Consider the following 27,009-nt stretch of genomic DNA (forward strand, 5'->3'; position numbering starts at 1 on the left):
GCTCATCTGGGAATCACCATGTGTTATAACTCAGCTGCAGGAAAAACTCTCACAGAACCAGGGAGATTTCAAAGGAGGCCAAGGAAATGTCCAGTTCAGAAAATGGGTTCTGCATGTGACTGTGGATCATTTCTGGATGCACTTTCCCCCTCCCTAAAGTTCCACTGACCTGAAGGATGGACTGGAGTTCAAGAGAATATAGCATTATCCATGGAGCAAAGTGACTGGGCCAATAATCATCTTCATCCTTGTCCTCATCATAGACAAATGTTCTCCAACAGTAGCTATAATCTGGGGAAATGGAAGTATTCACTTATGAGCTGAAGGAGACATCAGTGGACTCAGCCCACTCAGAGATCAGTCAGGCTCAAGGGAGCAAGGTCATGCCTTGGGCTTCTGACATGGAGACACATCACCCTGAGGAAGAACCAGCTGACGGAAGCCAAGGATACACTAGCATTTGGAACTCATGTTCTCCTAGCCTTTTCCATTATTCTGTCCAGGGGAGGCCTCATTAAACTGACTTTCCAATATTTCCCTCACTTATTCACCTGGGACAGGTCATTTATGTATTGATAGGAAAGTAAAATATCATCTATTTCTTCATAATTAGCAGCAACAGCACAGCATCAGTGCATGAGTCAATTTTACACTGGGGCTGGATTAAAAACAGCTTCAAACACATGCCCCTACATTTAAATATAATGATATGTTCTCAGGTGAAATTGACAATGTGGAAATGTGCCAGACTGACTGCACCATGAAGGAGGCTGGTGTTCTTTGTTTATTCTCTGAATAGAACATTAGAGACAGTGGCAAACAAACCAGCTTCACCCATGCACATGGGCTCACCAACGTGCACTGCCTCAGTTCTGAGTTCCCACCTCTAGCAGTAAAAGGGGCTTTCACTTTTTACAGCTCATTCATGCCTCAGCCTCTGTGCTGAGACAAGGGGATCAGTAAGTGCCAGCAGGGATGGAGGTTTTAGTGATCGTCACCTGCCCTGTTAGGAATTTGCCTGCAACCACCAGCTCATTTCACATAAGCCACAAAATGGCTGTCGGATAGTGTCTTTCAGTCACAGACCTAAAGAGGCAAAGCTCTGCATCCCATTGCACAATCCTCCCAAGACTTGAGACAGATTGGAATTGCTGACTCAGCAGTGAGAGGTTCCATAATTAATATACAACTTCAGCTGGTCATTGACCAGGGATGAATTGGAACCAGTGACCTAAAGGCAAAATGCCCCCAGTCCCATCACTAATCCCCTCTGAACCATCCAGACCCTGTAACCCTATGAGTCATTACCTGGGAGGTTTAGTCATTACCTGGGAGATCCATGACTTGGATGGACACTCCAATATTCTCCAGGTTCCACAGACCCTTACGATTGTTTTCGACTTGGTGCCAGTAGAGCCGTGATACATAAATGACTAGACTCAAATTAGGCATTTTCTCCAGAAAATCTATGATCTCCTGGCAGCAGTACCCACAGGGGCTCCAGGATATGTAACAGGTGATGGAGCAGTGGACAAAAGGATTAGATCTTAGCTTTCTATAGACATCTTCCAGGAAGTACGTTTCAGCATGCTGACCGCCAGCACTACAGATCCATCTTTGCCAGGGCCTTCTGCGAGAGTTCCACGTGATTTCATAGAGAAGGTAAGTCACACTTGGAAGGACACTTGGGTCATAATTCTCCACAAAATCCTCCTGGCATATCTTCCACCTGAAACATGAGAGAGATCCCAAGGAGTCACTGATTGCAGTTTTATCGCTAAGACCTTGCCAGTCACAGCAAGTTAAAAATGAGAGGGATGGGAAGGAGGCACAGATAAATGAAAAGGGAACTCACAGAAGGATAGGAGACTCAGAGATAGTGATGGAAGAAAAGAGAGAGAGGCAGGGAAGAAGGAGAGTTAAATCTAGTGTCACACTGATGAGAGGGGAGTGAGATCTGAATCTTCCCAGCTCCCACTTTCTCTGTAAACCTTGTGAAGGACGTGGGTATGGTGCTTTCATTCTCACCCTTGCGTGATGTCTCTGGATACATGACCTGGGGGGAAGACAAAAGAGTCACCTGCTGTACAGAGAGAAACATGGGGGAAGACAGAAAAAGGGAGGCCTCCCAATGCATCCTCTCTGGGCCCATGTGGCCTACAATTGTTCGTTCTCAATGGACAATTTCTAATCAGTACTCCTGAGGAAAGCAACTCCCTGCTAATGTGCAGTATCCTGAGGATAGTGGAGGTGGATAAGGGATCATTCTGGCCCCCAATATGGCCATTAATTTAATCATGAGTAGGGAAGGGAGACTGCCCATTACTTGCTATGGAACAGTGAAAAATCATAATTATTAATAAATAATAAAATAACATTAATAATAATATCTAGGACATTGAAATCAACGGGACTCAGGCCCTCAAAATGTCATTTATAACTGTATGATCCCACCAATGCCCAAATATCTGTTCTTTCCTTTCTTCTTTTTTAAACCTTTATTTTATTTTAAAATGTGGATGCTGCCAATAATAAGTTTGAAAATAAAATTAATAGTGTTTTTTAAATAGAGATTTCTCAGGTGACATGCTCAGGTTGGTTCTGTTTTGGAACAGAATAACCATCCTTTGTTATTTGTATTGAGAGTCTCAATGAGACAAAAAAGGATTGACATGCCATAGGAACACTGAGAGCAAACTGCACGGGACACTTGTAAACTTCTCATTTTCTCCTCAGCACCAGGAGTTAGTCGTAACAAAGAGTCTGTATCTTTAAAATTCCTTCATCAGCACTTTGTCTGCCATTTCCATGATTCTACCATTTTCAACTCAATCTGGGAGCCCACACACAAGCATGCAGGGATAGTCAAAACATGTCCAGACATGCACAGACACATACTCAGCTCTGGCCTGATCCAAAGCCCATAGAAATCATTGAAAAGACTCCCCTTGACTTCAATGCACTTTGGATCAGGCCCAGAAAGAACACATGCACATACCTAGAAAGAATATGGGTGCAAGTTTTCTATTGTAGATAAGCCCCTACAGACAGACACACAGATATAGACACACACACAAATCTGAGCTGTTTGAGGGAAGATGGGTCCAATGGGATGAACTAATTTAAAAATATATATATTTTCTATAACTTTGTACATGTACCTCTTGTAATTTGTAACCTAGACTGCCTCAGCTCTGCTGTATTCTCTCACCTTTTGTTTTTGTAAGAAGCACTCTTTTGGGATTTAAGCAAGAAAATCATTTTATTGTCACTTACTTTATCTTTATTAAAAAGTTAGTAACTAAAATACAGTTGGGGTATAAATAAACTCACAGAGATAAACAGACTGGAGGCATCTACTATATATTATATACATAGATTCACAACAGCCATACAGATGCACATACATATATATGCCCATATATTCAAATAGGCTTTAACACAGATAAATGCACACTTATACTGTATGGATATAGACACACAAGCATATATGTATATATTTACACACACACACTCTCTCTCTCTCTCTCTCTGCAACTTTACCTCTGTTCCAGCCAGTGGCCATGGCTTTCACTACAGCCTCCCAGGCTGTGTCCTGTTTTACTGGTGTGTGTTTCTCCCTTTCACTTTCTATTCCTGATAACAGAAACATTAGAGATTAGAGAACCCAGCGTGTTGACCAACAGTTAGAGAGCATCCTTCCTCAGCTCTATTCCTCCCCTGCCTTATACCTGCCTTCACCAAACACTGCCTGGGCTCTGTGCCTATGCCTGTACCTCCACCCAACCCTGCAGCACTTCAAATCTACTCTCTGTCCTGCCATTGGCCACCGGACCCAGCTGACCCCACCCCACCTGCACTCCCATTGGCAGAAGCAGAAACAAAAGTAGAGCAGATGTAAACTGCATTACTTGTGTAAACCTCCTTCCCTCTTTCTCAGCCCCCCCCCTCCCCCCACTTTCCTCCCTGGGTTAGTCGGCAGCTGGCAACACTTGCCTGTATGCCCGGGCACCTGATACTGTTGACAGTAAAGAAGTATCCCAATGGTGATATTGGATAGGAGGGAATCCTCTACCTACCTCTCCGCTGCAGTCCTTTTACTTGTAAAGGAGACTAAAATTGGCGGTGCCTCCACCTGGCTGGGCCCTGTACACACAATGACGTACCTTAGGAGCCTCCAGGAATAAACCTGAGCTAATCTGTGCATTGGGTCTAACTCAGAAATACCAATTATAAACAATATACCCCCAATATGCACTTAGATTAGAGTTAACACAGCTTTACTTAACGTTTTAAGGAAACATGCTATAACAGACTGCGATTAAATGTCACAACTAATTTAAATCAGCAGGGGGCAGTTCGATAAATCAATTAACAAATACTTTACAGCAGTAAATGAAAGGTATCTAACTTGCATTTACACTGCCACCATTGACCCCACCCCGGACCTCTGGATTTCAGAGTTGTAAATGCACTTGAAGGTCATGAAGCTGAGGACAGCACTCTGTTGCTCCACTAAATCTGACCAGCCAAGGCAACAAGAGGCAGAGTCATTCTAATGTGGCATCATTCCAAGCTGCACAACTCCTCTGAAGAGGAGTTGTTTTAACCAGACGTCAGCAACTCTGGATTCTGTTAGATGACAACACCACTCCACCTCTTCTCAGGACAACCCCTTGAAGTCTCTTTGCTACCCCCTGCCCCTTGCACCTTCCCAAATGAGGGTGGTGGTTACTCACACTGCCTTCTGTGACGTTATTGACATAATCTGTAATTTAGATCACTGTTGTGACCACTGTTATATATTTACAGCAAATATTGTATAAAGATTGTCGTGTAAGGGGTCTATGGAGAGGTTATGGTTTGCCGGTTATGATTATGCTATTTATATGTGTGTATCAATTTTGTAGCTGAAGTTATGAATAGTGGCTCTATACTGTCTGTATTTCAAACTTTTGCTATGCTTCTGGGTGACACCCCAGACAAGTTGTTGTCAGCTGTGCCTAGCCTGCTTGATGGCCCATTAGGGACCATCAGCTATACAATTGACCCATTGAGAGAAGGCAAATACACCTTTTGACTCAACAAGGTATGCAGGGAGATGCCTATGGACAGTACTCTGAGGTTTTTCCATGCCATGTGCTGGATAGCTTGTCTTTGGGACAAAGAAAGCTGAGACCACATGGCAAGAGACTATAAAAAGCTGCTGCAGCTCCTCCATCTTGTCTTCAATCCTGCTTCTTACCTCTGGAGGGACTTTGCTACAAACAGAAACTCTACACAGGGGTCTCAAACTCAAATGACCACGAGGGCCACATGAGGGCTAGTTCATTGGCCCGAGGGCCACATCACCGACACACACACACCCCTCACTACCCCTGGCCCTGCCCCCACTCCAGCCCTTCCATGAGGCCCCGCCTCTTCCCACCCCTTTCCTGCCCCCATTCCAACCCCTTCCCTGAAGTCCCCACCCCAACTCCTCCCCTTCCCTCCCCCCAGAGGGTGCATGAGGGGTGTGGCAGGGGCTCAGGGCAGGGAGTTGCGGTGCAGGCGGGGGCTCAGGGTACAGAAGGGGTGTGGGATGCAGCAGGGGGTTCAAGGCAGGGGGTTGGGGTGTGGGGTGCAGTAGGGGGCTCAGGGCAGGGAGTTGGGGTGCAGCAGGGGGTTGAAGTTCAGGCAGGGGGTTGGGTGCAGGCAGGGGGCTCAGGTCAGGGGGTTGGGGTACAGAAGGGGTGTGGGATGCAGCAGGGGGCTCAGGTCAGGGGGTTGGGGTGCAGCAGGGGGTTGGGTGCAGGCAGTGGGCTCAGGGCAGGGAGTTGGGGTGCAGCAGGGGATTGGGTGCATGCAGTGGGCTCAGGGCAGGGGGTTGGGGTGCGGGGTGCAGTAGGGGGCTCAAGGCAGGGAGTTGGGGTGCAGGAGGGGTGTGGGATGTGGCAGGGGGCTCAGGGCACAGGGTTGGGGTGCAGCAGGGGGTTGAGGTTCAGGCAGGGGGCTCAGGGCAGGGAGTTGGGGTGCAGAAGGGGTGTGGGATGCAGCAGGGGGTTGGGGTACAGAAGGGGTGTGGGATGCAGCAGGAGGCTCAGGGCAGGGAGTTGGGGTGCAGCAGGGGGTTGGGGTGCAGGCAGGGGGCTCTGGGCAGGGAGTTGGGGTGCAGGAGGGGTGTGGGGTGCAGGCAGGGGGCTCAGGGCAGGGAGTTGGGTGCAGGCAGGGGGCTCAGGGCAGGGGGTTGGGGTGCAGGCAGGGGGCTCAGGTCAGGGGGTTGAGGTGCAGGCAGGGGACTCAGGGCAGGGAGTTGGGGAGAGGGGTGCAGGAGGGCTTCGGGCTCCAGGGTGGCAGTGGCGCACACCGGGGCCAGGGCAAGCTGCCGGCTCCACCCCGCTCCGGGAAGTAGCTGGAACCATGTCCTTGCAGCCCCTGGGGGAGGGGGACACAGGGCTCCGCACGCTGCTTGCCGCTCCTCCAGGTACCTCCCCTGAAGCTCCCATTGGCCGCGGTTCCCTGTTCCTGGCCAATGGGAGGTGCGGGGGGGGGGAGGGTGCCTGCCTGGAAGCCAGAGCAACACACACCCCCACCCCTCCCCAGCCGCAGGGACGTGATGCCAGCCACTTCATGGAGCGGTGCAGGACTCGAAGGGGGCAATCCTGTGGCTGTAGTTTGCCCACCCCTGGCCTGGAGGTAGGCCGGGGGGGGCAGGCACGGGCCGCTTGGTGGGCCGCAGGAAATAGCCCTGCGGGCTGCATGTTCGAGACCCCTGCTCTACACAAAGGACTGATGACCTATCCCAGCTGGGGATGTACTCCAGAGACTTGATTTGAACCTGCAGCTTATTCCATCATTGCTACAAGCCTGAACCAAGAACTTTGCCATTACTGTATGTAATTGTTTCCATTTAACCAATTCTAGCTCTCATCTATATCTTTTTCCTTTTATGAATAAACCTTTAGACTTTAGATTCTAAAGGGTTGGCAACAGTGTGATTTGTGGGTAAGATCGGATTTGTATATTGACCTGGGTCTGGGGCTTGGTCCTTTGGGATCGAGGGAACCTCTTTTCTTTTACTGGGGTATTGGTTTTCATAACTATTTGTCCCCATAACGAATGGCACTGGTGGTGATACTGGGAAACTGGAGTGTCTAAGGGAATTGCTTGTGTGACTTATGGTTAGCGAGTGGGGTAAAAACAAAGTCTTCTCTGTTTGGCTGGTTTGGTTTGCCTTGGTGTGCATAGAAACCCCAGCCTTGGGCTGTAACTGCCCTGCTTTAAGCAATTTGTCCTGAATTGACTCTCTCAGTTGGGACCCGCCAGAACCAGCATCGGTACACCTTCACTACAGGCCCCACGTAAGCCAGCTCTGGGCACAACAACAGTGAGTCTCTGCCTGGGCTCCAAGGAAGCCCACAACAGCCTCTGAGGCTCCTTGCTTCATCAAAGCCCCAGCAGGCTCTCAGCAGCAGCTTCTGGCTTTCTAATGGCAGCTTGTGGTTTGGACAGAGCGCCATCAAGCAATCTCAGCTCCTCCAAAATGGAGCCCATCGCATGCTCTCTTTGCATTCCCTGAAAGTGGAAGCCTCTGGCTCACTTGCTCTCTCTCTCCCCCCTTCCCCAAGGCATCATGAGAGGTGTCGTCTCCTAGGCTGCATTGCAGCGCTCAAGATCTTCCCAAATGGAAAACTTCCAATTAAGTTCAGAGAGAGAGACTGATGTACATGTGTAAGCGGGGGAGTGCTCCCACAGTGAGAAACTTTCCTGGCTTATACACTATCCCGCTGAAATGGACTAGCAAAAGGATCTGAGTCCTTGCTCCACCTCCCCTTACCCAGAGGCCTGCCTGACTTCAAGGACTCCCCTTCCACTCTCCTGTGTGGCAGAGTCCTCGTAACCCCAACGAAGCTGTGTCTGGTATTCCTGGGAGGCTTGACCCCCGGTCTTGTCATGGTCACTTAGGACAGGGTCGAGGGTGTCCTCACTCCAGGTTAATCTCTTCACACTAGACACTTCCCTGACCCACTGATCATTACATATAGTTCAAAGCATGGGCAGCGAGTGAACCCCTGCTTTGGGGAGGCTAGCCCACTGGCCCCACCCCTTCTGCCCAAGGTCCCCGACTCCCACACACCAGAACCCGGAAAAAACACACACACCCATAAAAGGAGAAGCCCTGAGGGGCCCCCATGACCGGAGGAGCCCCAGCCCGCCCGCCCAAGCCACATTGGGCCGAGTCACCACCACCAGATCCCCCCAACCCACCGCTCCCCCCCCTCCCCCGAGCACCAGGCCAAGCCACCAGCCTCCCCAAGTGCCAGGCCAGCCCCAGCACCGGGCTGAGCTGCCAACCTCCTCTCCCTCCCCCGACCAGAGTTGGGCCGGGCCGAGCCGCTGGCTCCCTGAACGCCAGCTCCTCCCACACCTGAAGACCCCGCCCCCTGCTGCCAAACCGCCAGTCCCAGTGCCTGGCCAAGCCTCCTCAGTCCACCGGCTGCTGGCTCTCCACGTCCCTCCTCACTCCCCCATCCCAAGGAGGAGGGCCATGGCGAGCAGCGGGGACCTCGGGGGTGGAGTGGAGGAGGTGGTGGGGATCTCGGGGAAGGTGTCCAGCGGCGGGTCAACGGCAGCTCCAGGGAAGGCGCCGCCCACAGCTCAAAGCAAATACAATTTATAAAACAGCAATTGTCAAATAATAAGGAAAAAAAATGGGAAGGGTTAAAGGAAAGCATATCACCCCGCTCTGTGGCACGGGGACACCACAACCAGCGTCTCTGAAAAGTTCACAGTCTGTTCCTCACGCCTCCCAGACTTCCTTCCCAGGCCCTGGCTGCCCTGCGGTGATACCGCGGGTCAGACACCTGCTCTGGCGGTGGCCACACGCCCTCAAGCTATAGGGAACAGGACCTCAGCGTCAGCCCCCCCCCCCCATCGGGGTCACGATCTCCCTCCAAGTCTGGCCTGCAAGGCCTCCTGTCTGGCGATGGCTCCCTGCGCTGGGCTCTCTGCCCAGGGTCCCCCTCGCTCCCCCCAGCCGCTCACCGCACCCGGCTCCGGTGTCACTTGGGGCACAGCAGGCGTCCGCTCCCCAGCTCTGGGCCTGCAGCTCCCCCCGCTGTAACCACTCAGCTGGGCCTGGCTGAGCAGGGCTGGGCTGCTCCAGCGCCTGCTCCCCAGCTGGTTCTGGCTGCTGCTGCCCGGTTCCAGCCCAGCTCTGCCTTCGGGCTCCTGCTTCTCCCGCCCCCCCGGTTCTGGCTGCTGCTCCCAGTGTAAGGGTACTGTTGCCCCCTTACTAACATTCAGTGGGGGTGTCTAGCTCCCAGCACTAAAAGGGGAAGGGGTCGACAGTCCCCAGGAACAATGGAGAGAGGCCAATGCTCCAGATCAGCCTGATTGACAGGGCGGGCAGGCTAATCAGAGAGTCAGGAGGCCAGGGGGGTCCTGTCCTCTGTGTGAACTGGAATTGCCTGGGTCAGACAGAGTGGAGCCGAGCTAAGGAGAGAGCAGGGGCCCGAGCTAAACTGCTGGAAGCAGAGCTGCAGCCCCAAAGCCAGAGCACAGCCCAGAGAGAGCAGACCTGCCCTGGGGGCAGAGCTGCAGCAACCAGAGCCAGAGAGGCCGGAGAAGCAGCCCAGGGAGCTGAAGGCAGAGCAGCAGCAGCAGCTGTGCTGAGGCCGAGTGGAGCTGGAGCTGGAGCTGGGGCTGGAGCCGTCCGGAGCTGGGTGCGGTGAGCAGCTGGGGAGAGGAGGGGAAGCCTGGGCAGTGGGCCCAGCACAGGGAGACGCCTGAGCCAAGAGGCTCTGCAGGCCAGACTTGTGGGGGGGGATCGTAACCCCGACTGGGCAGGGGCGATGCTGGGAAAAAGGGTCCTGCCACCTAGAGCCTGAGAGCGTGTGGCCACTGCCAGAGCAAGTGTCCAACCCATAGCGTCTCTGCAGCACAGACAGGGCCTGAGAAGCAGGCCTGGGACCTACAAGGAACAGACTGTGAACTGCCCTGACGTTCCAGAGACACTGTTTGTGATGTTCCCTGCCACAGAGTGGGGTGATGTGTTTCCTTTAACCTTTCCCATTTTTCCTTATTCTTTTTTAAAATTAATTGTTAATTAAACAACTTGTATTTGCTTTACATTGTATGAAATGATCAGTGGGTCAGGGAGGTGCCCAGTGCAGAGAGAGTACACCGGAGTGGGGACACCCTAGCCCCTGTCCTGGGTGACCACAGCAGGGTTGGGGGTCGAGCCCCCCAGGAATCCTGGGCCCAGCCTTGTCGGGGTTTACGAGGATTCTGCCAGACAGGAGAGTGGAAGGGGAGCCCTCAAGGGCAGGGAGGCCTCTGGGTAAAGGAAGTGGGAGTGAGGACTCAGATCCTTTCGCTAGCCCACTTCACCGGGGTAGTGCAGAAGACAGGAAAGTTCCCCACAATAGCGGGACCATTCCCCCGCTTATACGCTCACACTGACGATAGGGCCCTGGGCTCCTGATCCCCTCATTGGCCTACCTGCCCTATCAATCCGGCTGCTCTGGAGCACTGGCCTCTCTCCATTGGCCCTGGGGACCGTCAGTCTCAGGAACATGATTTCTCATTAGCCCTTCTCCTTTGTTTTGGTACTGGGAGAAGGCCAATCAAAAAACCCCACTGAGTTTCAGTAAGGGGCCAACAGTCCCCTTATATTCCCACTTGCTAAAATTTTGCCAGAGCCAGAATGTTCACACCAGCACATCCAAGTCCCATATTAGGGCTGTCAAGTGATTAAAAAAATTAGTCGTGATTAATCGCACAGTTAAACAATAACAGAATACCATTTATTTAAATATTTTGGATGTTTTCTACATTTTCAAATATATTGATTTCAATTACAACACAGAATACAAAGTGTACCATTCTCATTTGATATTTATTTTTGATTACAAGTATTTTGACTGTAAAAAACAAAATAAATAGTATTTTTCAATTCACCTAATACAAGTACTGTAGTGCAATCTCTTTATCATGAAAGTTGAACTTAAATGTAGAAGTATGTGCCAAGAACCCTGCATTCAAAAATAAAACAATGTAAAATTTTAGAGCCTGCTAGTCTACTCAGTCCTACTTCTTATTCAGCCAGGCGCTAAGACAAACAAGTTCCTTTACATTTGCAGGAGATAATGCTGCCCGTTTTTTGTTTATAGTGTCACCTGAAAGTGAGAAAAGGTGTTCGCCTGGCCCTGTTGTAGCAGGCGTTACAAGATATTTATGTGCTAGATGCACTAAAGATTCATATGTCCCTTCATGCTTCAACCACGATTCCATGGGACATGCGTCCATGCTGATGATGGGTTCTGCTCAATAACAGTCCAAAGCAGTGCAGACCAACGCATGTTCACTTTCATCATCTGAGTTAGATCCTACCAGCAGAAGGTTGATTTTCTTTTTTGGTGGTTCGGATTCTGTAATTTCTGCATCGGAGTTGTTGGTCTTTTAAGAGTTCTCAGATTTTGGAAGGTACTTCAGATTCTTAAACCTGGGGTCAGTTAAAAAATCTCACACTGGTACCTTCTTTGCGTTTTCTGAAATCTACAGTGAAAGTGTTCTTAAAATGAACATGTGCTGGGTCATCATCTGAGACTCAAGTATCCTGGGGTAACCGTGTTAGCCTGTATCCACAAAAACAACAAGGACTCCAGTGGCACCTTAAAGACTAACAGATTTATTTGTTCATAAACTTTCGTGGGTAAAAAACCCACTTCTTCAGATGCATAAAAAGTGGTTTTTTTACCCACGAAAGCTTATGCCCAAATAAATCTGTTAGTCATCTGAGACTGTGATAATCTGAAATATATGGCAAAATGCAGGTAAAAGAGAGTAGGGGACTGGACTCACCCCTGCGGTGCCTCCTGCTGGTTACTTCCGGGAATTATCTCGATTTCCAGCCCAGAGCACCTTCTGCCGGCCGGTGTCCCACTGCCACTTGGCCCCCCATGTACCTTCCCTTGACCCCGGTGCCCTTTTACCTGGGGTGCTGCCCCCTGGCAGTAACCCCACAGTCTTAGGGTCTCCCCTCCCCAGGGAACCCCCACCCACTATTCCCACCTCGCCTCAGTATAAGGCTATTGCCAGTCATCATCTAGCCCCACACCCTGGGGCGGACTGCAGTATCAGCCTACTCATTACTGGCAAGGTTGGGTTTGGACCTGCTGCCTTGGCCTACCCCTGGGCTGCCCTCTGCAACCCCCAGTACCCCTTGGCCTTCTGCTAGGCTGCAGCCTGGGGCTTTCCAGGCTGGAGCTCCCCAGCCTGTCCCCAGCCCTGCTCCACTCAGGTACTCTGTCTCTAGCTCCCTGCAGCCAGGCCCTTCTCTCTCTGAATGCAGAGAGAGACTGAGCCCTTGCTCCTGGCTCCCAGCCTTTATAGGGCCAGCTGGGCCCTGATTGGGGCATGGCCCAGCTGCAGCTGCTTCCCCAATCAGCCCAGCATTCAGAGCTGCAGCCCTCTCCAGGGCTGCTTTTACCCCTGCAGCCCTCTTTAAGGGCTGATTTCAAGCCCTTCAGGGCAGGAGCGGGTGACCACCCCGCTACAGGGACATACAATTCTCCCCCAAAGAGTTCAGTCCCAAATTTAATTAACGCACTATTTTTTAATGAGCGACATCAGCATGGAAGCATGTCCTCTGGAATGGTGGCCGAAGCATGAAGGGCCATACAATTGTTTAGCATATCTGGCACGTAAATACCTTGCAATGCCAGCTACAAAAGTGCCATGCAAATGCCTGTTCTCACTTTCTGGTGACATTGTAAATAAGAAGAGGGCAGCATTATGTCCTGTAAATGTAAACAAACTTGTTTGTCTTAGCGATTGGCTGAACAAGAAGTAGGACTGAGTGGACTTGTAGGCTCTGAAGTTTTACATTGTTTTGTTTTTGAGTGCAGTTATATAACAACAAAAAATCTACATTTGTAAGTTGCACTTTCATGACAAAGAAATTGCACTACAGTACTTGTATGAGGCAAATTGAAAAATACTATTTCTTTTGTTTATCATTTTTACAGTTCAAATATTTGTAATAAAGAATAATATACACTTTGATTTCAATTACAAAACAGAATACAATGGATATGAAAATGTAGAAAAACATCCAAAATATTTAATAAATTTCAATAGGTATTCAATTGTTTAAAAGTGCAATTAAAACTGCGATTAATCGCGATTAATTTTTTTAATCGCAATTAATTTTTTGAGTTAATTGTATGAGTTAACTGCGATTAATCGACAGCCCTAGTTATGACCAGAAAGAAATTCAGATATCTTTACTATTTAATACATGTTATTCCCCGCTTACAGAAACAGCTATAAAATAGCATTATAACTAAATGTGAAACAGTATGGAAATTCTCAGTTATGGGCACAATGAATATTAATTCATGTTCACTGATAAATTTAGCACTGGAAAATTAACTCTTAAAAATTAAACATCACTTGGTCAGTAAAAGCCACTGAAAATGCTTTTCAATTTTGTTGACTCCCAAGGGAGTGATTCTCTGTCTCTCTCTCTCTCACACACACACAAAAACATCATTATTGTCTGTCTTTGCCCTAGAAGTCATGAATTCCTCTCACTATCTCACCAGACTTTGGGACTGTGGGATGATTTTATTAAATGTTATTCTTTCTGTTTCTATACCTGGTCACTAAAACTTCAGGGATCAAAGGGAACTGCCTCATTTCTGCCCAGTGTGTCATCTGGAATGTAAGGGAGGTGAAAGGAGAAATATATCAGAGTTCTATATAGGGACTCCTGAGGAGGTAACTTAGACACACAGAGGACACTGGTTATTAGCTAAAAAAACTGTGGAGCCTTGATGATCTCTAGTTAGGGATGGGAGAATCTCCCAAAATTCTCATGGGTGTGTGTAACTGAGTGAGACAGAGATATTGTAGGGATTGAAAAGAGAGGGAGGGGAGATAAAGGAGACAGAGAGGGGAGAGAGACACAGACATCTAGACGGGGGAAATTTCACTTGAAACTTGTAGTATGTTTTTTCAGCCATAGCTTCCATGGCAAATCCACTTCAAAACACTGGGCCCTACAGCACCTGTAGCTGCAAGAGCTGGAAATAGAGTTGCTCTGAGTCTCCTGCTCTTTTCTCCACATCACCTTCTGCTGGGAGAGGCCAGGAATGGAATAACTGGGAGCTCCCTAACCCCAGCATCAGTCTGCTGGGAGATGCTAGGGTCACAATAGCTGGGCAGATTCTCTGCAACAATTTGCTGTCCTTGTACACTGCCATATGTTCTTTATGTAAATACATCCTAATGTCTGAATATATATGAAGTTCTTATTCGTAGGATGTGATCAGCCTTCCATGATCTCACAAAGGAACACAATATATGGAGTTTGAGGACCATGGGAAAGCCTAGAGGAAAATCAAACACTGGTAAAGCTAATTTCTGGAATGTCAATTCATTTTAAGAACTGCCCCCAGCACTTAATCAACTCTTAGAACAATCTGTGATGTCATACATTGGACCATTCTTATGTTAGCACTGACCAGAGATTATTAAGGAGTACCATACGATTTACATTTTGAACATGTAAAAATGAACAAAGGCAGTGCTTCCTTATAGATATTTTATTCAAATGTTATGTTGAGAAATGATACAAAGTAAAATCTAGAAATCTACAAGAGAAACATAATTCAAAGAAATAACCTCAGAAAATAAATCCTCTCTAAGGTCTCTAGATATGTAAATACATAATGAGTTAGTTCCTTATAAACTGCTTGCACAAAGCAAATCATACAGTTTTATGTTCATTTGGTGAAACAGCATTGGCTGCAGAATAAAAAAAGATACTCTTGTGTTAACTGTGATGGAATAAACCCTTACAAAGGTGCTAACATGACCCAGTCACTATACAGCATTAAACATTTAAACATGATTCACTTTTCAAAAGGCTACAAGCTGAAGCAATGGCAAGGAAATGGCTAATAGTAACTAAATCAAATTGAAATAGTTAAACATTCTAATGTTCTTTCAGCTCATGCAAGAGTAACCCACCAACTGAGAAAACTTGCTGTGATAGCAAAGCAGTCATTCTGTTGCACCCATTCTGACTGCATCCTCTTCCCCTCCCACAGTTCTGGAGTTTTAATGTGGTTGATGTTTCCTGTCAACTGGTTTCTGTTGCTTAGCAGCTGATGGACTGGTTCAAGACACTCATGGCTTCCAGAGACTGGTTGGCTGCCCAGGCCAGGATACTGGCGGCTAATAGGGATTGGCTGATGTGAGTGCTCTTTTCTGTTTCTCATCTACACATAGGCTGAAAACTGGAGTCTGGTTCTTAACTGATGAAATCTTTAAGCAAGATGGAATGTTCTGGTGAGAAAAATGGGAGCTGAAGTTAATTTCTTTTTGGGAGGTTGGCAGTTTAACATTTGCACTTTAGACTCACTTTGGGATTTAATGGGCATGGCAGGAACTCTCAGTAAATGCAATCACCATGCTTCAAATCTCATTCAGAACCAGGGTGAGTTCAAAGGAGTGCCATGGCATGCTTAATGGTCACAGGGACTCATCATTAGAACTGGTGGGGAGTTTTCCAACTAAACAGTTTTTCATCAGAACAAGCAGATTCATCAAAACCAAAATGTCTTTCAGAAATATATCTATTATGATGGAGCTTTGGCCAGGAAGATTTCTCAAGGCCAGAATGGCATTTAAAGAGAGAAAGACAGAGGGAGGATACCCTTCCCAGAATAGCCAGTAGCCTGGTGGTTCGGGTATTCACCTGGGATATAGCAGACTGAGGTCCAAGTCCCTATTCTGTCTAATTCAGAGTGGGGACTTGAACCTAGGTCTTCCACATGTATGCTCTAGTCACCAGGCTGTTCTTTTTGCAGTGGGTGTGTTTGCTTGCTTTCACTTCCTAGGAGTGGTTATAAAAAAATACAAAAAGTTTCGGGTTTGTTCCAATGTAGATTGAAAGAAAATCTTGGAATTTCCCACAGAACAGAAATTCCATTCTTTGACCAGCTCTACTCATCATGCTCTGATTGTGGATTACAGATCAACCACTGACACTGGTGATTTGGAAATGGAGAAGATTTTAGGGGAGTTCAATGAAACATTCTGTGGCCCCATTACTGGGAGGGAATATAAACCCCATCCAGACGTTGGCAGGGAAAGGGGTTAACCTGCTCTGATTGGGGGATGGGAGGCCTGACAACAGTTTTGCTATTGTAGACGGGCCCTGAGAGAAGGATGTGCTGTGTAGAGTTGGAAGTCGAGTCTGCAAGGGAGGGTCAGGAAGAAAGGTCTCTAGGTCGAGGATGGGATTTGAGAGAAGGACTCGGGGGGGGTTTCCCTCTCTGGAACTTGCCTAGCCATGCTCTAGACCAGGGGTGGCCAACCTGTGGCTCTGGAGCTGCATGCGGCTCTTCAGAGGTTAATACACGGCTCCTTACCAAGGCACTGATTCCAGGGCTGGAGCTATAGATGCTAACTTTACAATGTGCAGGGGGGTGCTCACTGCTCAACCCCCTGCTCTGCCCCAAGCCCTGCTCTCACTCCACCTCTTCCCCCAAGGCCCCTTTCCCTGAGCCTGCCAGGCCCTCGCTCCTCTCCCTTCCCCCTCATAGCATCCTGCACACATGAAACAGCTGATTGCAGTGGGAGGGGGGAGTAGGCACTGATTGGTGGGGGTAGGCGGGAGGAACTGGGCAGCTGATGGGCGGCTGCTGACATATTACTGTGGCTCTTTGGCAATGTACATTGGTAAATTCTGGCTCCTTCTCGGGCTCAGGTTGGCCACCCCGTTCTAGACCTTTTCTTTATACGTTGGCTGAGGAAAACCCTGTTGTGTTTGTCCCTTAAAAGGACAGGACCCTTTTTACATTTATACTGCTTTGCAATAAAGCAAACCACAGAGGTGTTTAAATGCCACAAAAGATGTGAAGAACCTTTTCCTGTCCTTTTAGCATCCCCATGAGCTCATCTGGGAATCACCATGTGTTATAACTCAGCTGCAGGAAAAACTCTCACAGAACCAGGGAGATTTCAAAGGAGGCCAAGGAAATGTCCAGTTCAGAAAATGGGTGCTGCATGTGACTGTGGATCATTTCTGGATGCACTTTCCCCCTCCCTAAAGTTCCACTGACCTGAAGGATGGACTGGAGTTCAAGAGAATATAGCATTATCCATGGAGCAAAGTGCCTGGGCCAATAATCATCTTCATCCTTGTCCTCATCATAGACAAATGTTCTCCAACAGTAGCTATAATCTGGGAAAATGGAGCAAATCAGTCATGTGCTGAAGGAGGTATCAGTGGACTCAGTATAGACAAAGGTCAGTCAATCTCAGGGGACCGAGACTAATTTGAGCCATGCAGAATGCTTCTGCTAGGTCACCCTTAGGCAGGACCAGCTGAGGACACTACAGCACTTGGGCCTCATGTTATCCTGGCCTTTTCCATCTTTCTGTCCAGGGAAGGTCTCATTAAACCAGCCTTGCAAAATTTCACTCACTTATTCACCTGAGACAAGTCATTTATGTATTGAGGGGAGAGTAAAATATCATCTATTTGTTCATGATTAGCAGCAGCAGCACACTATCAGTGGGTGAGCTGATTTTACTCTGGGGGTAGATTAGAAAAAAGCTGCAAAGATATCCTGTAGTGGGGTGGTTACCCTGCTCTGGCCCCAACGGGGTTAAAACAGCCCTGGGAAAGGGCTGCTCCAGGAAGCCAATAAGGGAAGCTGATTGGGGAAGCAGCCACAGCTGGGGCTATGCCCCAATCAGGCCACAGCTGGCCCTATAAAGGGCTGTGAGCCAAAGGCTGAGAAAGAGTCTCTCTAGCAGTGGAAAGAGAAGGATTTGGCTGCCTGGGAATTGAGCCAGGTACCTGAGGTAGAGCAGGGCTGGGGGAATGCCAGAGGAGCTGGGGAGCTCTTAGCTCTAGCCTAGCAATTCCCCAGGCTGCAGGCCTTGTTGAAGGCCTAAAGCAGGTACTGGGGTTGCAGAGGGGCAGCCCAGGGGTAGGCAAAGGCAGCAGGTCCAAACCCCCCTTGCCCATGATGAGTGGTTCACAGACTGCAGTCTGCCCTAGTGTGCGGGGGCTAGATGATGACTGGCAGTAGCCACTGAGGCAAGGTGGGGATAGAGGGTTGGGGGGGTCCCCTGGAAGGGGAGACCCAAACTGTGGGGGTACTGCAGAGGGTAGAACCCTGAGGTAAGGGGCACCGGGGTCCAGGAGGGACACGGGGGGGGGGGCCCTGAGGCAAGCAGGACATTGGCCAGCAGAGGGTGCTCTGGAGCTGGAGAGCTAATTTCCAGGACGACCAGCAGGAGGCACCGTGCCAGTGAGTCGTCACCCTGCTACACCTCCCAATACAATACTATGTTCTCAAATGAAATTGAAAGATGGCAGATGGACTGCGCCGGGAAGGAGGCTGCTGTTCTCTGTTTATTCCCTGAATAGACCACTAGAGACAGAGGCAGTGCCATACCAGCTTCACCCACGCACATGGCTCAGCAGTGTGCCTCAGCTCTGAGTTTGCGCCTCTAGCAGTAAAAAGTATGCTCTTCATGGCTCATTCATGCCTCAGCCTCTCTGCTGAGACAAGGGGATCAGCAACTGCCAGCAGGGATGGAGACTTTAGTGATTTTTATCTGTACTGCTAGGAACTGGACTGCAAACACCAGCACGTTTCAAATAGGTCAAAAAATGGCTGTCAGCTACTGGCTTTTGGTCACCGGCACTCAGGGAAAGGTTTGAAACCAGAGACCTAAAGGGGAAAAGCTCTGAATCCCACTGCACTATCTCCCAAGACTTGGGGCCAGACTGGAACCACTGACCTAGAAGTGATAAGATTCCATAATCCATTCTACAGTTTCTGTGGAGCCATCCATGGCCACTGACCAGGGCTGAATTGGAACCAGAGACCTAGAAGAAAAATGCCTCATGTCCCATCTCTATCCCATGTAGTCCCCATAACTCCATGAGTCATTACCTGGGAGGTCCATGACTCGGATGGACACTCCAATGTTCATCAGGCTCCGTAGACCCTGACGATTGATTTCCCTTTTGTGCCAGTAGATCCGTGCTACATAAATAACTAGATTCACATTAGGCTGGTCCTTCAGGAAATCCCTGATTTGCTTGCAGCAATACCCACAGGGACTCCAGGACATGTACCAGGTGATGGAGCAGTGGGCAGAAGGATCAGATCTTTGCTCCTGAAAGACATCTTCTATGAAGTGGATTTCAGCATGCTCCGTCCGAGTGCTATGGCAACAGCTCTGCCAGGGCCTTTTGCTATTGCTCCACTTGATTTCATAGAACATGTATTGCACCCTTCGAAGGACACTTGGGTCATAACTGTCTATAAATGTCTTCTGGAGTATCTTCCCCCTGAAACATGAGAGAGATTCCAAAGAGTCACTGACTGCAGCTTTATTGTTAAGAGCTTGCCAGTCACAGAAAGTTAAAAATGAGAGGGAGGGGAAGGAGGCACAGATAAATGGAAACGGAACTCATAGAGGGAGATTCAGAGATAGTGATGGGAGAAAAGAAAGAGATGGAGAGTTAAATCCAGTATCACACGGATGAGAGGGGAGTGAGATCTGAATCTTCCCAGCTCCCACTTTCTCTGTAAATCATGTGGAGGATGTGGGTATGGAGCTTTCATTCTCACCCCTGTGTGATGCCTCTGGATACATGATCTGTGGGAAAGAGAATAGAGTCACCTGGTGCACAGAGAGAAACACAGTGGAAGACAGGAAAAGTCCCTGGGACCATGTGGCCCTCAATTGTTCTCAATGGACAATTGCTAATCAGTACTCCTGAGGAAGGCAACTCCCTGCTAATGTGCAGTATCCTGAGGATAGTGGAGGCGGATAAGGGATCATTCTGGCCCTCAATATGGCCACTAATTTAATCATGAGTGAGGGAGGGAGAATGCCCATTACTTGCTATGGAACAGTGAAAAATCATCATTATTAATAAATAATAAAATAACATTAATAATATCTAAGACATGGTCCAAAGTTCACTGAAATCAACGGGACTCAGGCCCTCAAAATGTCATTTATAACTGTAAGATCCCACCGATGCCCAAATATCTGTTCTTTCCTTTCTTCTTTTTTAAACCTCTATTTTATTTTAAAAAGTGGATGCTGCCAGTAATAAGTTTGAAAATAAAATTAATAGTGTTTTAAAAATGGAGATTTCTCAGGTGACATGCTCAGGTTGGTTCTGTTTTGGAACAGAATAACCATTCCTTGTTATTTGTATTGAGAATCTCAATGAGACAAAACAGGATTGACATGCCATGTGAACACTGAGAGCAAACTGCACGGGACACTTTTAAACTTCTCATTTCCTCCTCAGCATCAGGAGTTAGTCGTAACAAAGAATCTGTATCTTTAAAATTCCTTCATCAGTACTTTCTTGTCTGCCATTTTCATGATTCTACCATTTTCAACTCAATCTGGGAGCCTACACACAGGCATAGTCAAAACATGTTCAGACATGCACAGACACATACTCACCTACGGCCTGATCCAAAACCCATTGAAATCAGTGAAAAGACTCCCCTTGACCTCAATGGACTTTGGATCAGGCCTAGAAAGAACACAAGCACATACCTATAAAGAAACTTGCACCAGTGTAACTAGTTAGTTACACTGGTGCAAGTTTTCTAATACAGATAAGCCTATACAGACAGACACACAGATATAGACACACACAAAAATCGGAGCTGTTTGAGGGAAGATGGGTCCAATGGGATGTACTAATTTAAATAAATATATATATATATATATATATATATATATATATATCTTTTCTATAACATTGTACATGTATCTCTTGTAATTTGTAACCTAGACTGCCTCAGCTCTGCTGTATTCTCTCACCTTTTGTTTTTGTAAGAATCACTCTTTTGGGATTTAAGCAAGAAAATCATTTTATTGTCACTAACTAACTTTTTAATAAAGATAAAGTAACTAAAAATATAGTTGGGGTATAAATAAACTCTCAGAGATAAACAGACTTGAGGTATCTACTATATATTATATACATAGAGTCATAACAGCCATACAGATGCACATACATATGCTGATAAAGTCATATAGATTTTAACACATATAAATGCACACTTGTACTGTATGGATATATATATTTACACACACACACACACACTCACTCTCTCTGCATCTTTACCTCTGTTCCAGCCAGTGGCCATGGCTTTCACTACAGCCTCCCAGGCTGTGTCTTGTTTTACTGGTGTGTGTTTCTCTCTTTCCTTTCTATTCCTGCTAACAGAAACATTAGAGATTAGAGAACCCAGCATGCTGACCAACAGTTTCTAGTTAATTTTAGAGAGCATCCTGCCTCAGCTCTATTCCTCCCCTGCCTTCACCAAACACTGCCTGCGTCCTGTGCCTGTGCCTCCACCCAACCCTGCAGCACTTCAAATCTAATCCCTGTCCTGCCATTGGCCACCGGGGCTAGTCGACCCCACCCCAACTGCACTCCCATTGGCAGAAGTAGAAGCAAAAGTAGAGCAGATGTAAACTGCATTCCTTGTGTAGACCTCCTTCACTCCTTCTTCCTCCCTCCCCCCGCTTTCCTCCCTGGGTTAGTCGGCAGCTGGCAACACTTGCCTGTATGCCCGAGCACCTGATGCTGTTGACAGTAAAGAAGTATCCCAATGGTGATGTTGGATAGGAGGAAATCCTCTACCTACCCCTCCGCTGCAGTCCTTTTACTTGTAAAGGAGACTAAAATTGGCTGTGCCTCCACCTGACTGGGCCCTGTACACACAATGACGTGCCTTGGGAGCCTCCAGGAATAAACCTGAGCTAATCTGTGCATTGGGTCTAACTCAGAAATACCAATTATAAACAATATACCCCCAATATGCACTTAGATTAGAGTTAACACAGCTTTACTTAACGTTTTAAGGAAACATGCTATAACAGACTGCGATTAAATGTCACAACTAATTTAAATCAGCAGGGGGCAGTTCGATAAATCAATTAACAAATACTTTACAGCAGTAAATGAAAGGTATCTAACTTGCATTTACACTGCCACCATTTACCCCACCCCGGACCTCTGGATTTCAGAGTTGTAAATGCACTTGAAGGTCATGAAGCTGAGGACAGCACTCTGTTGCTCCACTAAATCTGACCAGCCAAGGCAACAAGAGGCAGAGTCATTCTAATGTGGCATCATTCCAAGCTGCACTCCTCTGAAGACGAGTTGTTTTAACCCGACGTCAGCAACTCTGGGTTCTGTTAGATGACAACACCACTCCACCTCTTCTCAGGACAACCCCTTGAAGTCTCTTTGCTATCCCCACCCCTTGCAAGCACCTTCCCAAATAGAGTGACCAGACAGCAAGTATGAAACATCGGGACGGGGGTGGGGGGTAATAGGAGCCTATATAAAACAAAGCCCCAAATATTGGGACTGTCTCCATAAAATTGGGACATCTGGTCACCCTATTCCCAAATGAGGGTGGTGGTTACTCACACTGCCTTCACTACAGGCCCCACCTAAGCCAGCTCTGGGCATAACAACAGTGAGTCTCTGCCTGGGCTCCAAGGAAGCCCACAAGAGCCTCTGAGGCTCCTTGCTTCATAGAAGCCCCGGCAGGCTCTCAGCAGCAGCTTCTGGCTTTCTAATGGAAGCATCTGGTTTGCACAGAGCGCCATCAAGCAATCTCAGCTCCTCTCCAAAATGGAGCCCATCGCATGCTCTCTTTGCATTCCCTGAAAGTGGAAGGCTCTGGCTTGCTCGCTCTCTCTCTCTCCCCCCAGGCATCATGGGAGGTGTCATCTCCTAGGCTGCATTGCAGCGCTCAAGATCTTCCCAAATGGAACACTTCCAATTAAGTTCAGAGGCCTCAGAGAGAGAGAGAGACTGATGTACATGTGTAAGCGGGGGAGTGCTCCCGCAGTAAGAAACTTTCCTGGCTTATACACTACCCCGCTGAAATGGACTAGCGAAAGGATCTGAGTCCTTGCTCCACCTCCCCTTACCCAAAGGCCTGCCTGACTTCAAGGACTCCCCTTCCACTCTCCTATGTGGCAGAGTCTTCGTAACCCCAATGAGGCTGGGCCCAGTATTCCTGGGGGGGCTTGTCCCCCAGTCCTGTCATGGTCACTTATGACAGGGTCAAGGGTGTCCCCACTCCAGAGTAATCTCTTCACACCAGACGCTTCCCTGACCCACTGATCATTACATATAGTTCAAAGCATGGGCTTTGGGGAGGCTAGCTGACTAGCCCACCCCTTCCGCCCAATGCGCGTCCACCCCCGCACACCAGAACCCCGAAAAAACACACACAGCCATAAAAGGAGAAGCCCTGAGGGGCCCCCATGACCAGAGGAGCCCCAGCCCGCCTGCCCCAGCCATACTGGACCGAGCCACCACCACCAGCTCCCCGCAACACACCGTCCTCCTCCCCCCGCCAAGCACCAGGCCAAGCCACCAGCCTTCCTGAGTGACAGCCTGGCCCCATTTGCTTTGAGCCATGGGCGGCGCCTCTCCGGAGCAGCTCATGCTGCCCTCCCGCCCAGAGAGTCTGTGATTAACATGTGTTAAAAAAATTAACGCGTTAATTGTACTGTGTGTTAATTGCACTCGTTAACCGCAGTTAATTGACAGCCCTAACGCAATGGTGATATTAACAAATGTCAATTTCTTGTTTGGGTTTGTATAGACTTGTCTGCACCTTTAAATACAGTTATTAGAATGTTATAGCAAAAATGTCAAAAACTATAACTATATAACTATGCCTGATTATGTTGCAAAATGTTAAAGCTAAGCAAAATAATTTCAACATGTAGCTTATAGGGCTGGCTTGCCTTCATTATTTTCAGCTGTAATGCAAGGAATCTACAGGCCTGTATCCTGAAAGACAGTACTTTAAGCAAGCTAGTATAAGTACAGTCAAGTATAGTTATAGGTGTAGTAAGAGGAGGCCCTGAGATATAAACCTTGGTATCAGAGGCCTGGTATGAGGCCTAAGGCCTAAACTAAAGTAATGGTCAAGACTTTGCTAACATAAAGCAAAGTTAAGCTGTGAGCCAGAGGCAGGCCCTGCTCACAGAAGCTGGCAGGAAAAGGGCTGATGTTGCATAAATATATATTCACCTAGCAAAGTTAAAGTACAGAACACACTATGCTGGAACATTCCACAGATAACATGGAACAGGCCAACCCATCGCAATGACGGGGGCAAAAGGGTAAAATGATGGATAGAGTTGTTTTGATCGAACCAACATGTACAAGGTGAGCGGTGGCACCTTACTACGTAGAGGGGTTGTACCTTGCTGCGTAGAGGGGTTGCACCTCAATACGTCAGGAGTGATGTATAACTTGTTTGTATCTGTGTATAAGAATGCATCCCTGAGTGGGTGTCTTTGTCCAGCCGAGGGGGCAGTGGAAAGTCCTGCCATTGACTGAGCTGAGTCCATTGCCAAGAGGCACTTTCTCGTAATATGCCCGGAATTAGGCTAAGAAACCTACAGGGAACTGCAATTGTGTCCAAGGTCGCAATAAACCTGGCCGAGGTGCCTTCGTACCTTACTAGAGTCTGTGGTCATTGGGGGTTCTCTGCGAGCACATGCACGCAGCCGAGTGATATCAACACAGGAGAAAGCAAAGCACCACACCGGTAGCATCTGACAATAGGCTTGTGACCTTTGGCATAGATAAATGGCCTCGATTTCACCAGGTTAGTGCCAAATGATAGAATAAACCACCAATTTGGGGTGTATCTGCCCCATATCATACATCATGCATCTGAAGAAGTGGGTTTTTTTACCCACAAAAGCTTATGCCCAAGTAAGTCTGTAGGTCTTTAAGGTGCCACTGGACTCCTCGTTGTTTTTGTGGATACAGACTAACACGGCTACCCCTCTGATACCCATATCATACAGTCTGTCCTGATTCTGGCATTCTCAGCTGTGACCCACTTAGGCATGGTAACACCCTCCTCATCAGGTTCATTGATTTCCAAAAGGCATTTGACAGCCTGCATGGACACACACTGTGGAATATTCTTCAATCCATAATCCCAAAATGTCAAAATGGCTGGAAGACAGAAGGCAGTTATTCCTCCCTGGAGCAGGAAGATCCTTGATGAACGCTGCTGGGTACCAGGAAATATGGATATTGAGTGCTTGTAGAGCCTACATCTGGGGCAAGCCTACCTAATGGGCTCCAGCCAGCCAAAGTATTGACTAAGGCCATCCAGGGAGTGTTTTCTAAATTCAAGTGCAAAGGCTGTGGCGTTGCATCCTCAACCCAGAGTTGCAGAGATAAATTGGCCTGAGCAGGTGGTTCCTCAGGTGAAGGTGACATTTGAAGAGAGTGGAGATGAGCTGCAGGTGACAAGGAGGGAGAAGGGAGAACAAGTTATCTCTTCTTGAGAAAGATGTGATGGGAAACTGCCAGTTCCAGTTCAAGCGATGCTCCAAGGGCTGATTCCTGCACAGGTGGCTAACTTAAGGGCGTTGCAAGAGAAGCATCAGAACATCTTTTCAATTTGGATGACTGGGTCAAAGGTCACTATGACAGGCTGAAGACAGCCTGTGAAGTTGCTCTCAGTACAACTAAATACACAGCCCAAAGTAGGAAAAGGACTTATAATCGCAAGTCCAGTGGGGCTCTCATCAGACCTGATGACTGTGTACTCGTTCATAACCAAAGACACCAAGGACGTAATAAAATACAGGACAAGTGGGAGTAAAATCCTCACATTGTGGTCACTCACAACAATCCCGAACTGCCAGTTTACACTATCCAGCCTGAATGAGGAGGACCTGAGTAGTACATAGGGACCAGATAAAACGTTGGACTTTTAGTCCGATCAGGGCCCATAGAAGGCATAGACTGGCATGCCCTGAGGAGACTGAAACCAAGTGGGGTATGGTTCTAGTCCCAGAAACTGAGTACCAAGGGGCAAACCCAAACCCTAATAAAAGTGGCCAGATCCCTCAAATTGGCCTGGTGTTACTTGGGGATAGGGGAATAGAAAATATATATATTAAATAATATATAATATATATATTAAGGCTGTTGATTAATTGCAGTTAACTCATGTGATTAACTCAAAAACATTAATCGCAGTTTTAATCGCACTGTTAAACAATTGAATACCTATTGAAATTTATTAAATATTTTGGATGTTTTTCTACATTTTCATATACATTGTATTTTGTGTTGTAATTGAAATCAAAATGTATATTATTTTTTATTACAAATATTTGCACTGTATAAAGGATAAACAAAAGAAATAGTATTTTTCAATTCACCTCATACAAGTACTATAGTGCAATCTCTTTGTCGTTAAAGTGCAACTTACAAATGTAGATTTTTTGTTGTTATATAACTGCACTCAAAAACAAAACAATGTAAAACTTCAGAGCCTGCAAGTCCACTCAGTCCTACTTCTTGTTCAGCTAAGCGCTAAGACAAACAAGTTTGTTTACATTTACGGGACATAATGCTGCCCTCTTCTTATTTACAATGTCACCAGAAAGTGAGAACAGGCATTTGCATGGCACTTTTGTAGCTAGCATTGCAAGGTATTTACGTGCCAGATATGCTAAACATTTGTATGCCCCTTCATGCTTTGGCCACCATTCCGGAGGACATGCTTTCATGCTGATAACACTTGTTAAAAAAATAATTCATGAATTATATTTGTGACTGAATTCCTTGGGGGAAAATTGTATGTCCCCTGCTCTGCCATATATTTCATGTTATAGCAGTCTCTGATAATGACCGAGCACATGTTCATTTTAAGAACACTTTCGCTGCAGATCTGACAAAACGCAAAGAAGGTACTGTTGTGGAAAAATTTATCGGAACTGCTCCCCCGAAGCAAAGCATACAGTAACTTTTAAACCTTGAAACCACAAACAAATTACACATACTTAAGCAATAGTGACCATATTAGGCTTCAACACAGGTCAAGAGTTAGGGTCTTTTTGGAACTTTCCAGCTCTCTTTTGCAACCTCGCCTTGTATGG

The 27,009-nt window shown here is 47.5% G+C and overlaps 1 protein-coding gene across 1 annotated transcript; it reads right to left on the bottom strand.

The window, feature by feature from the left end:
• Window positions 1-18: 18 nt before the first annotated feature.
• Window positions 19-21,398, bottom strand: LOC117872775. The gene is made up of 11 exons (XM_034761572.1): window positions 21,353-21,398; window positions 21,182-21,273; window positions 19,653-19,680; window positions 18,969-19,369; window positions 17,118-17,239; window positions 15,227-15,336; window positions 13,643-13,655; window positions 3,544-3,620; window positions 1,856-2,056; window positions 1,329-1,729; window positions 19-291 (listed from the first exon to the last, which is right to left on the bottom strand). The coding sequence occupies exons 2-11, from the start codon at window positions 21,201-21,203 to the stop codon at window positions 50-52; spliced, it is 1,617 nt and encodes a 538-aa protein (XP_034617463.1). The 5' UTR covers window positions 21,204-21,273; window positions 21,353-21,398; the 3' UTR covers window positions 19-49.
• Between the last annotated feature and the right edge of the window lie 5,611 nt (window positions 21,399-27,009).

Source organism: Trachemys scripta, chromosome 1, assembly GCF_013100865.1.
Source record: "Trachemys scripta elegans isolate TJP31775 chromosome 1, CAS_Tse_1.0, whole genome shotgun sequence".
Lineage (NCBI taxonomy): Eukaryota > Metazoa > Chordata > Testudines > Emydidae > Trachemys > Trachemys scripta.

Bases quoted from the DNA above. Each gene is read 5' to 3' on its own strand.
- LOC117872775 (XM_034761572.1), bottom strand. From the start codon at position 21,203: ATGGCCACTGGCTGGAACAGAG. The intron at 19,681-21,181 runs GTAAAGATGCAG...TCTTTCCCACAG, and splicing joins GGCCACTGGCTGGAACAGAG to ATCATGTATCCAGAGGCATC. The intron at 17,240-18,968 runs GTAATGACTCAT...CCATTTTCCCAG, and splicing joins CCGAGTCATGGACCTCCCAG to ATTATAGCTACTGTTGGAGA.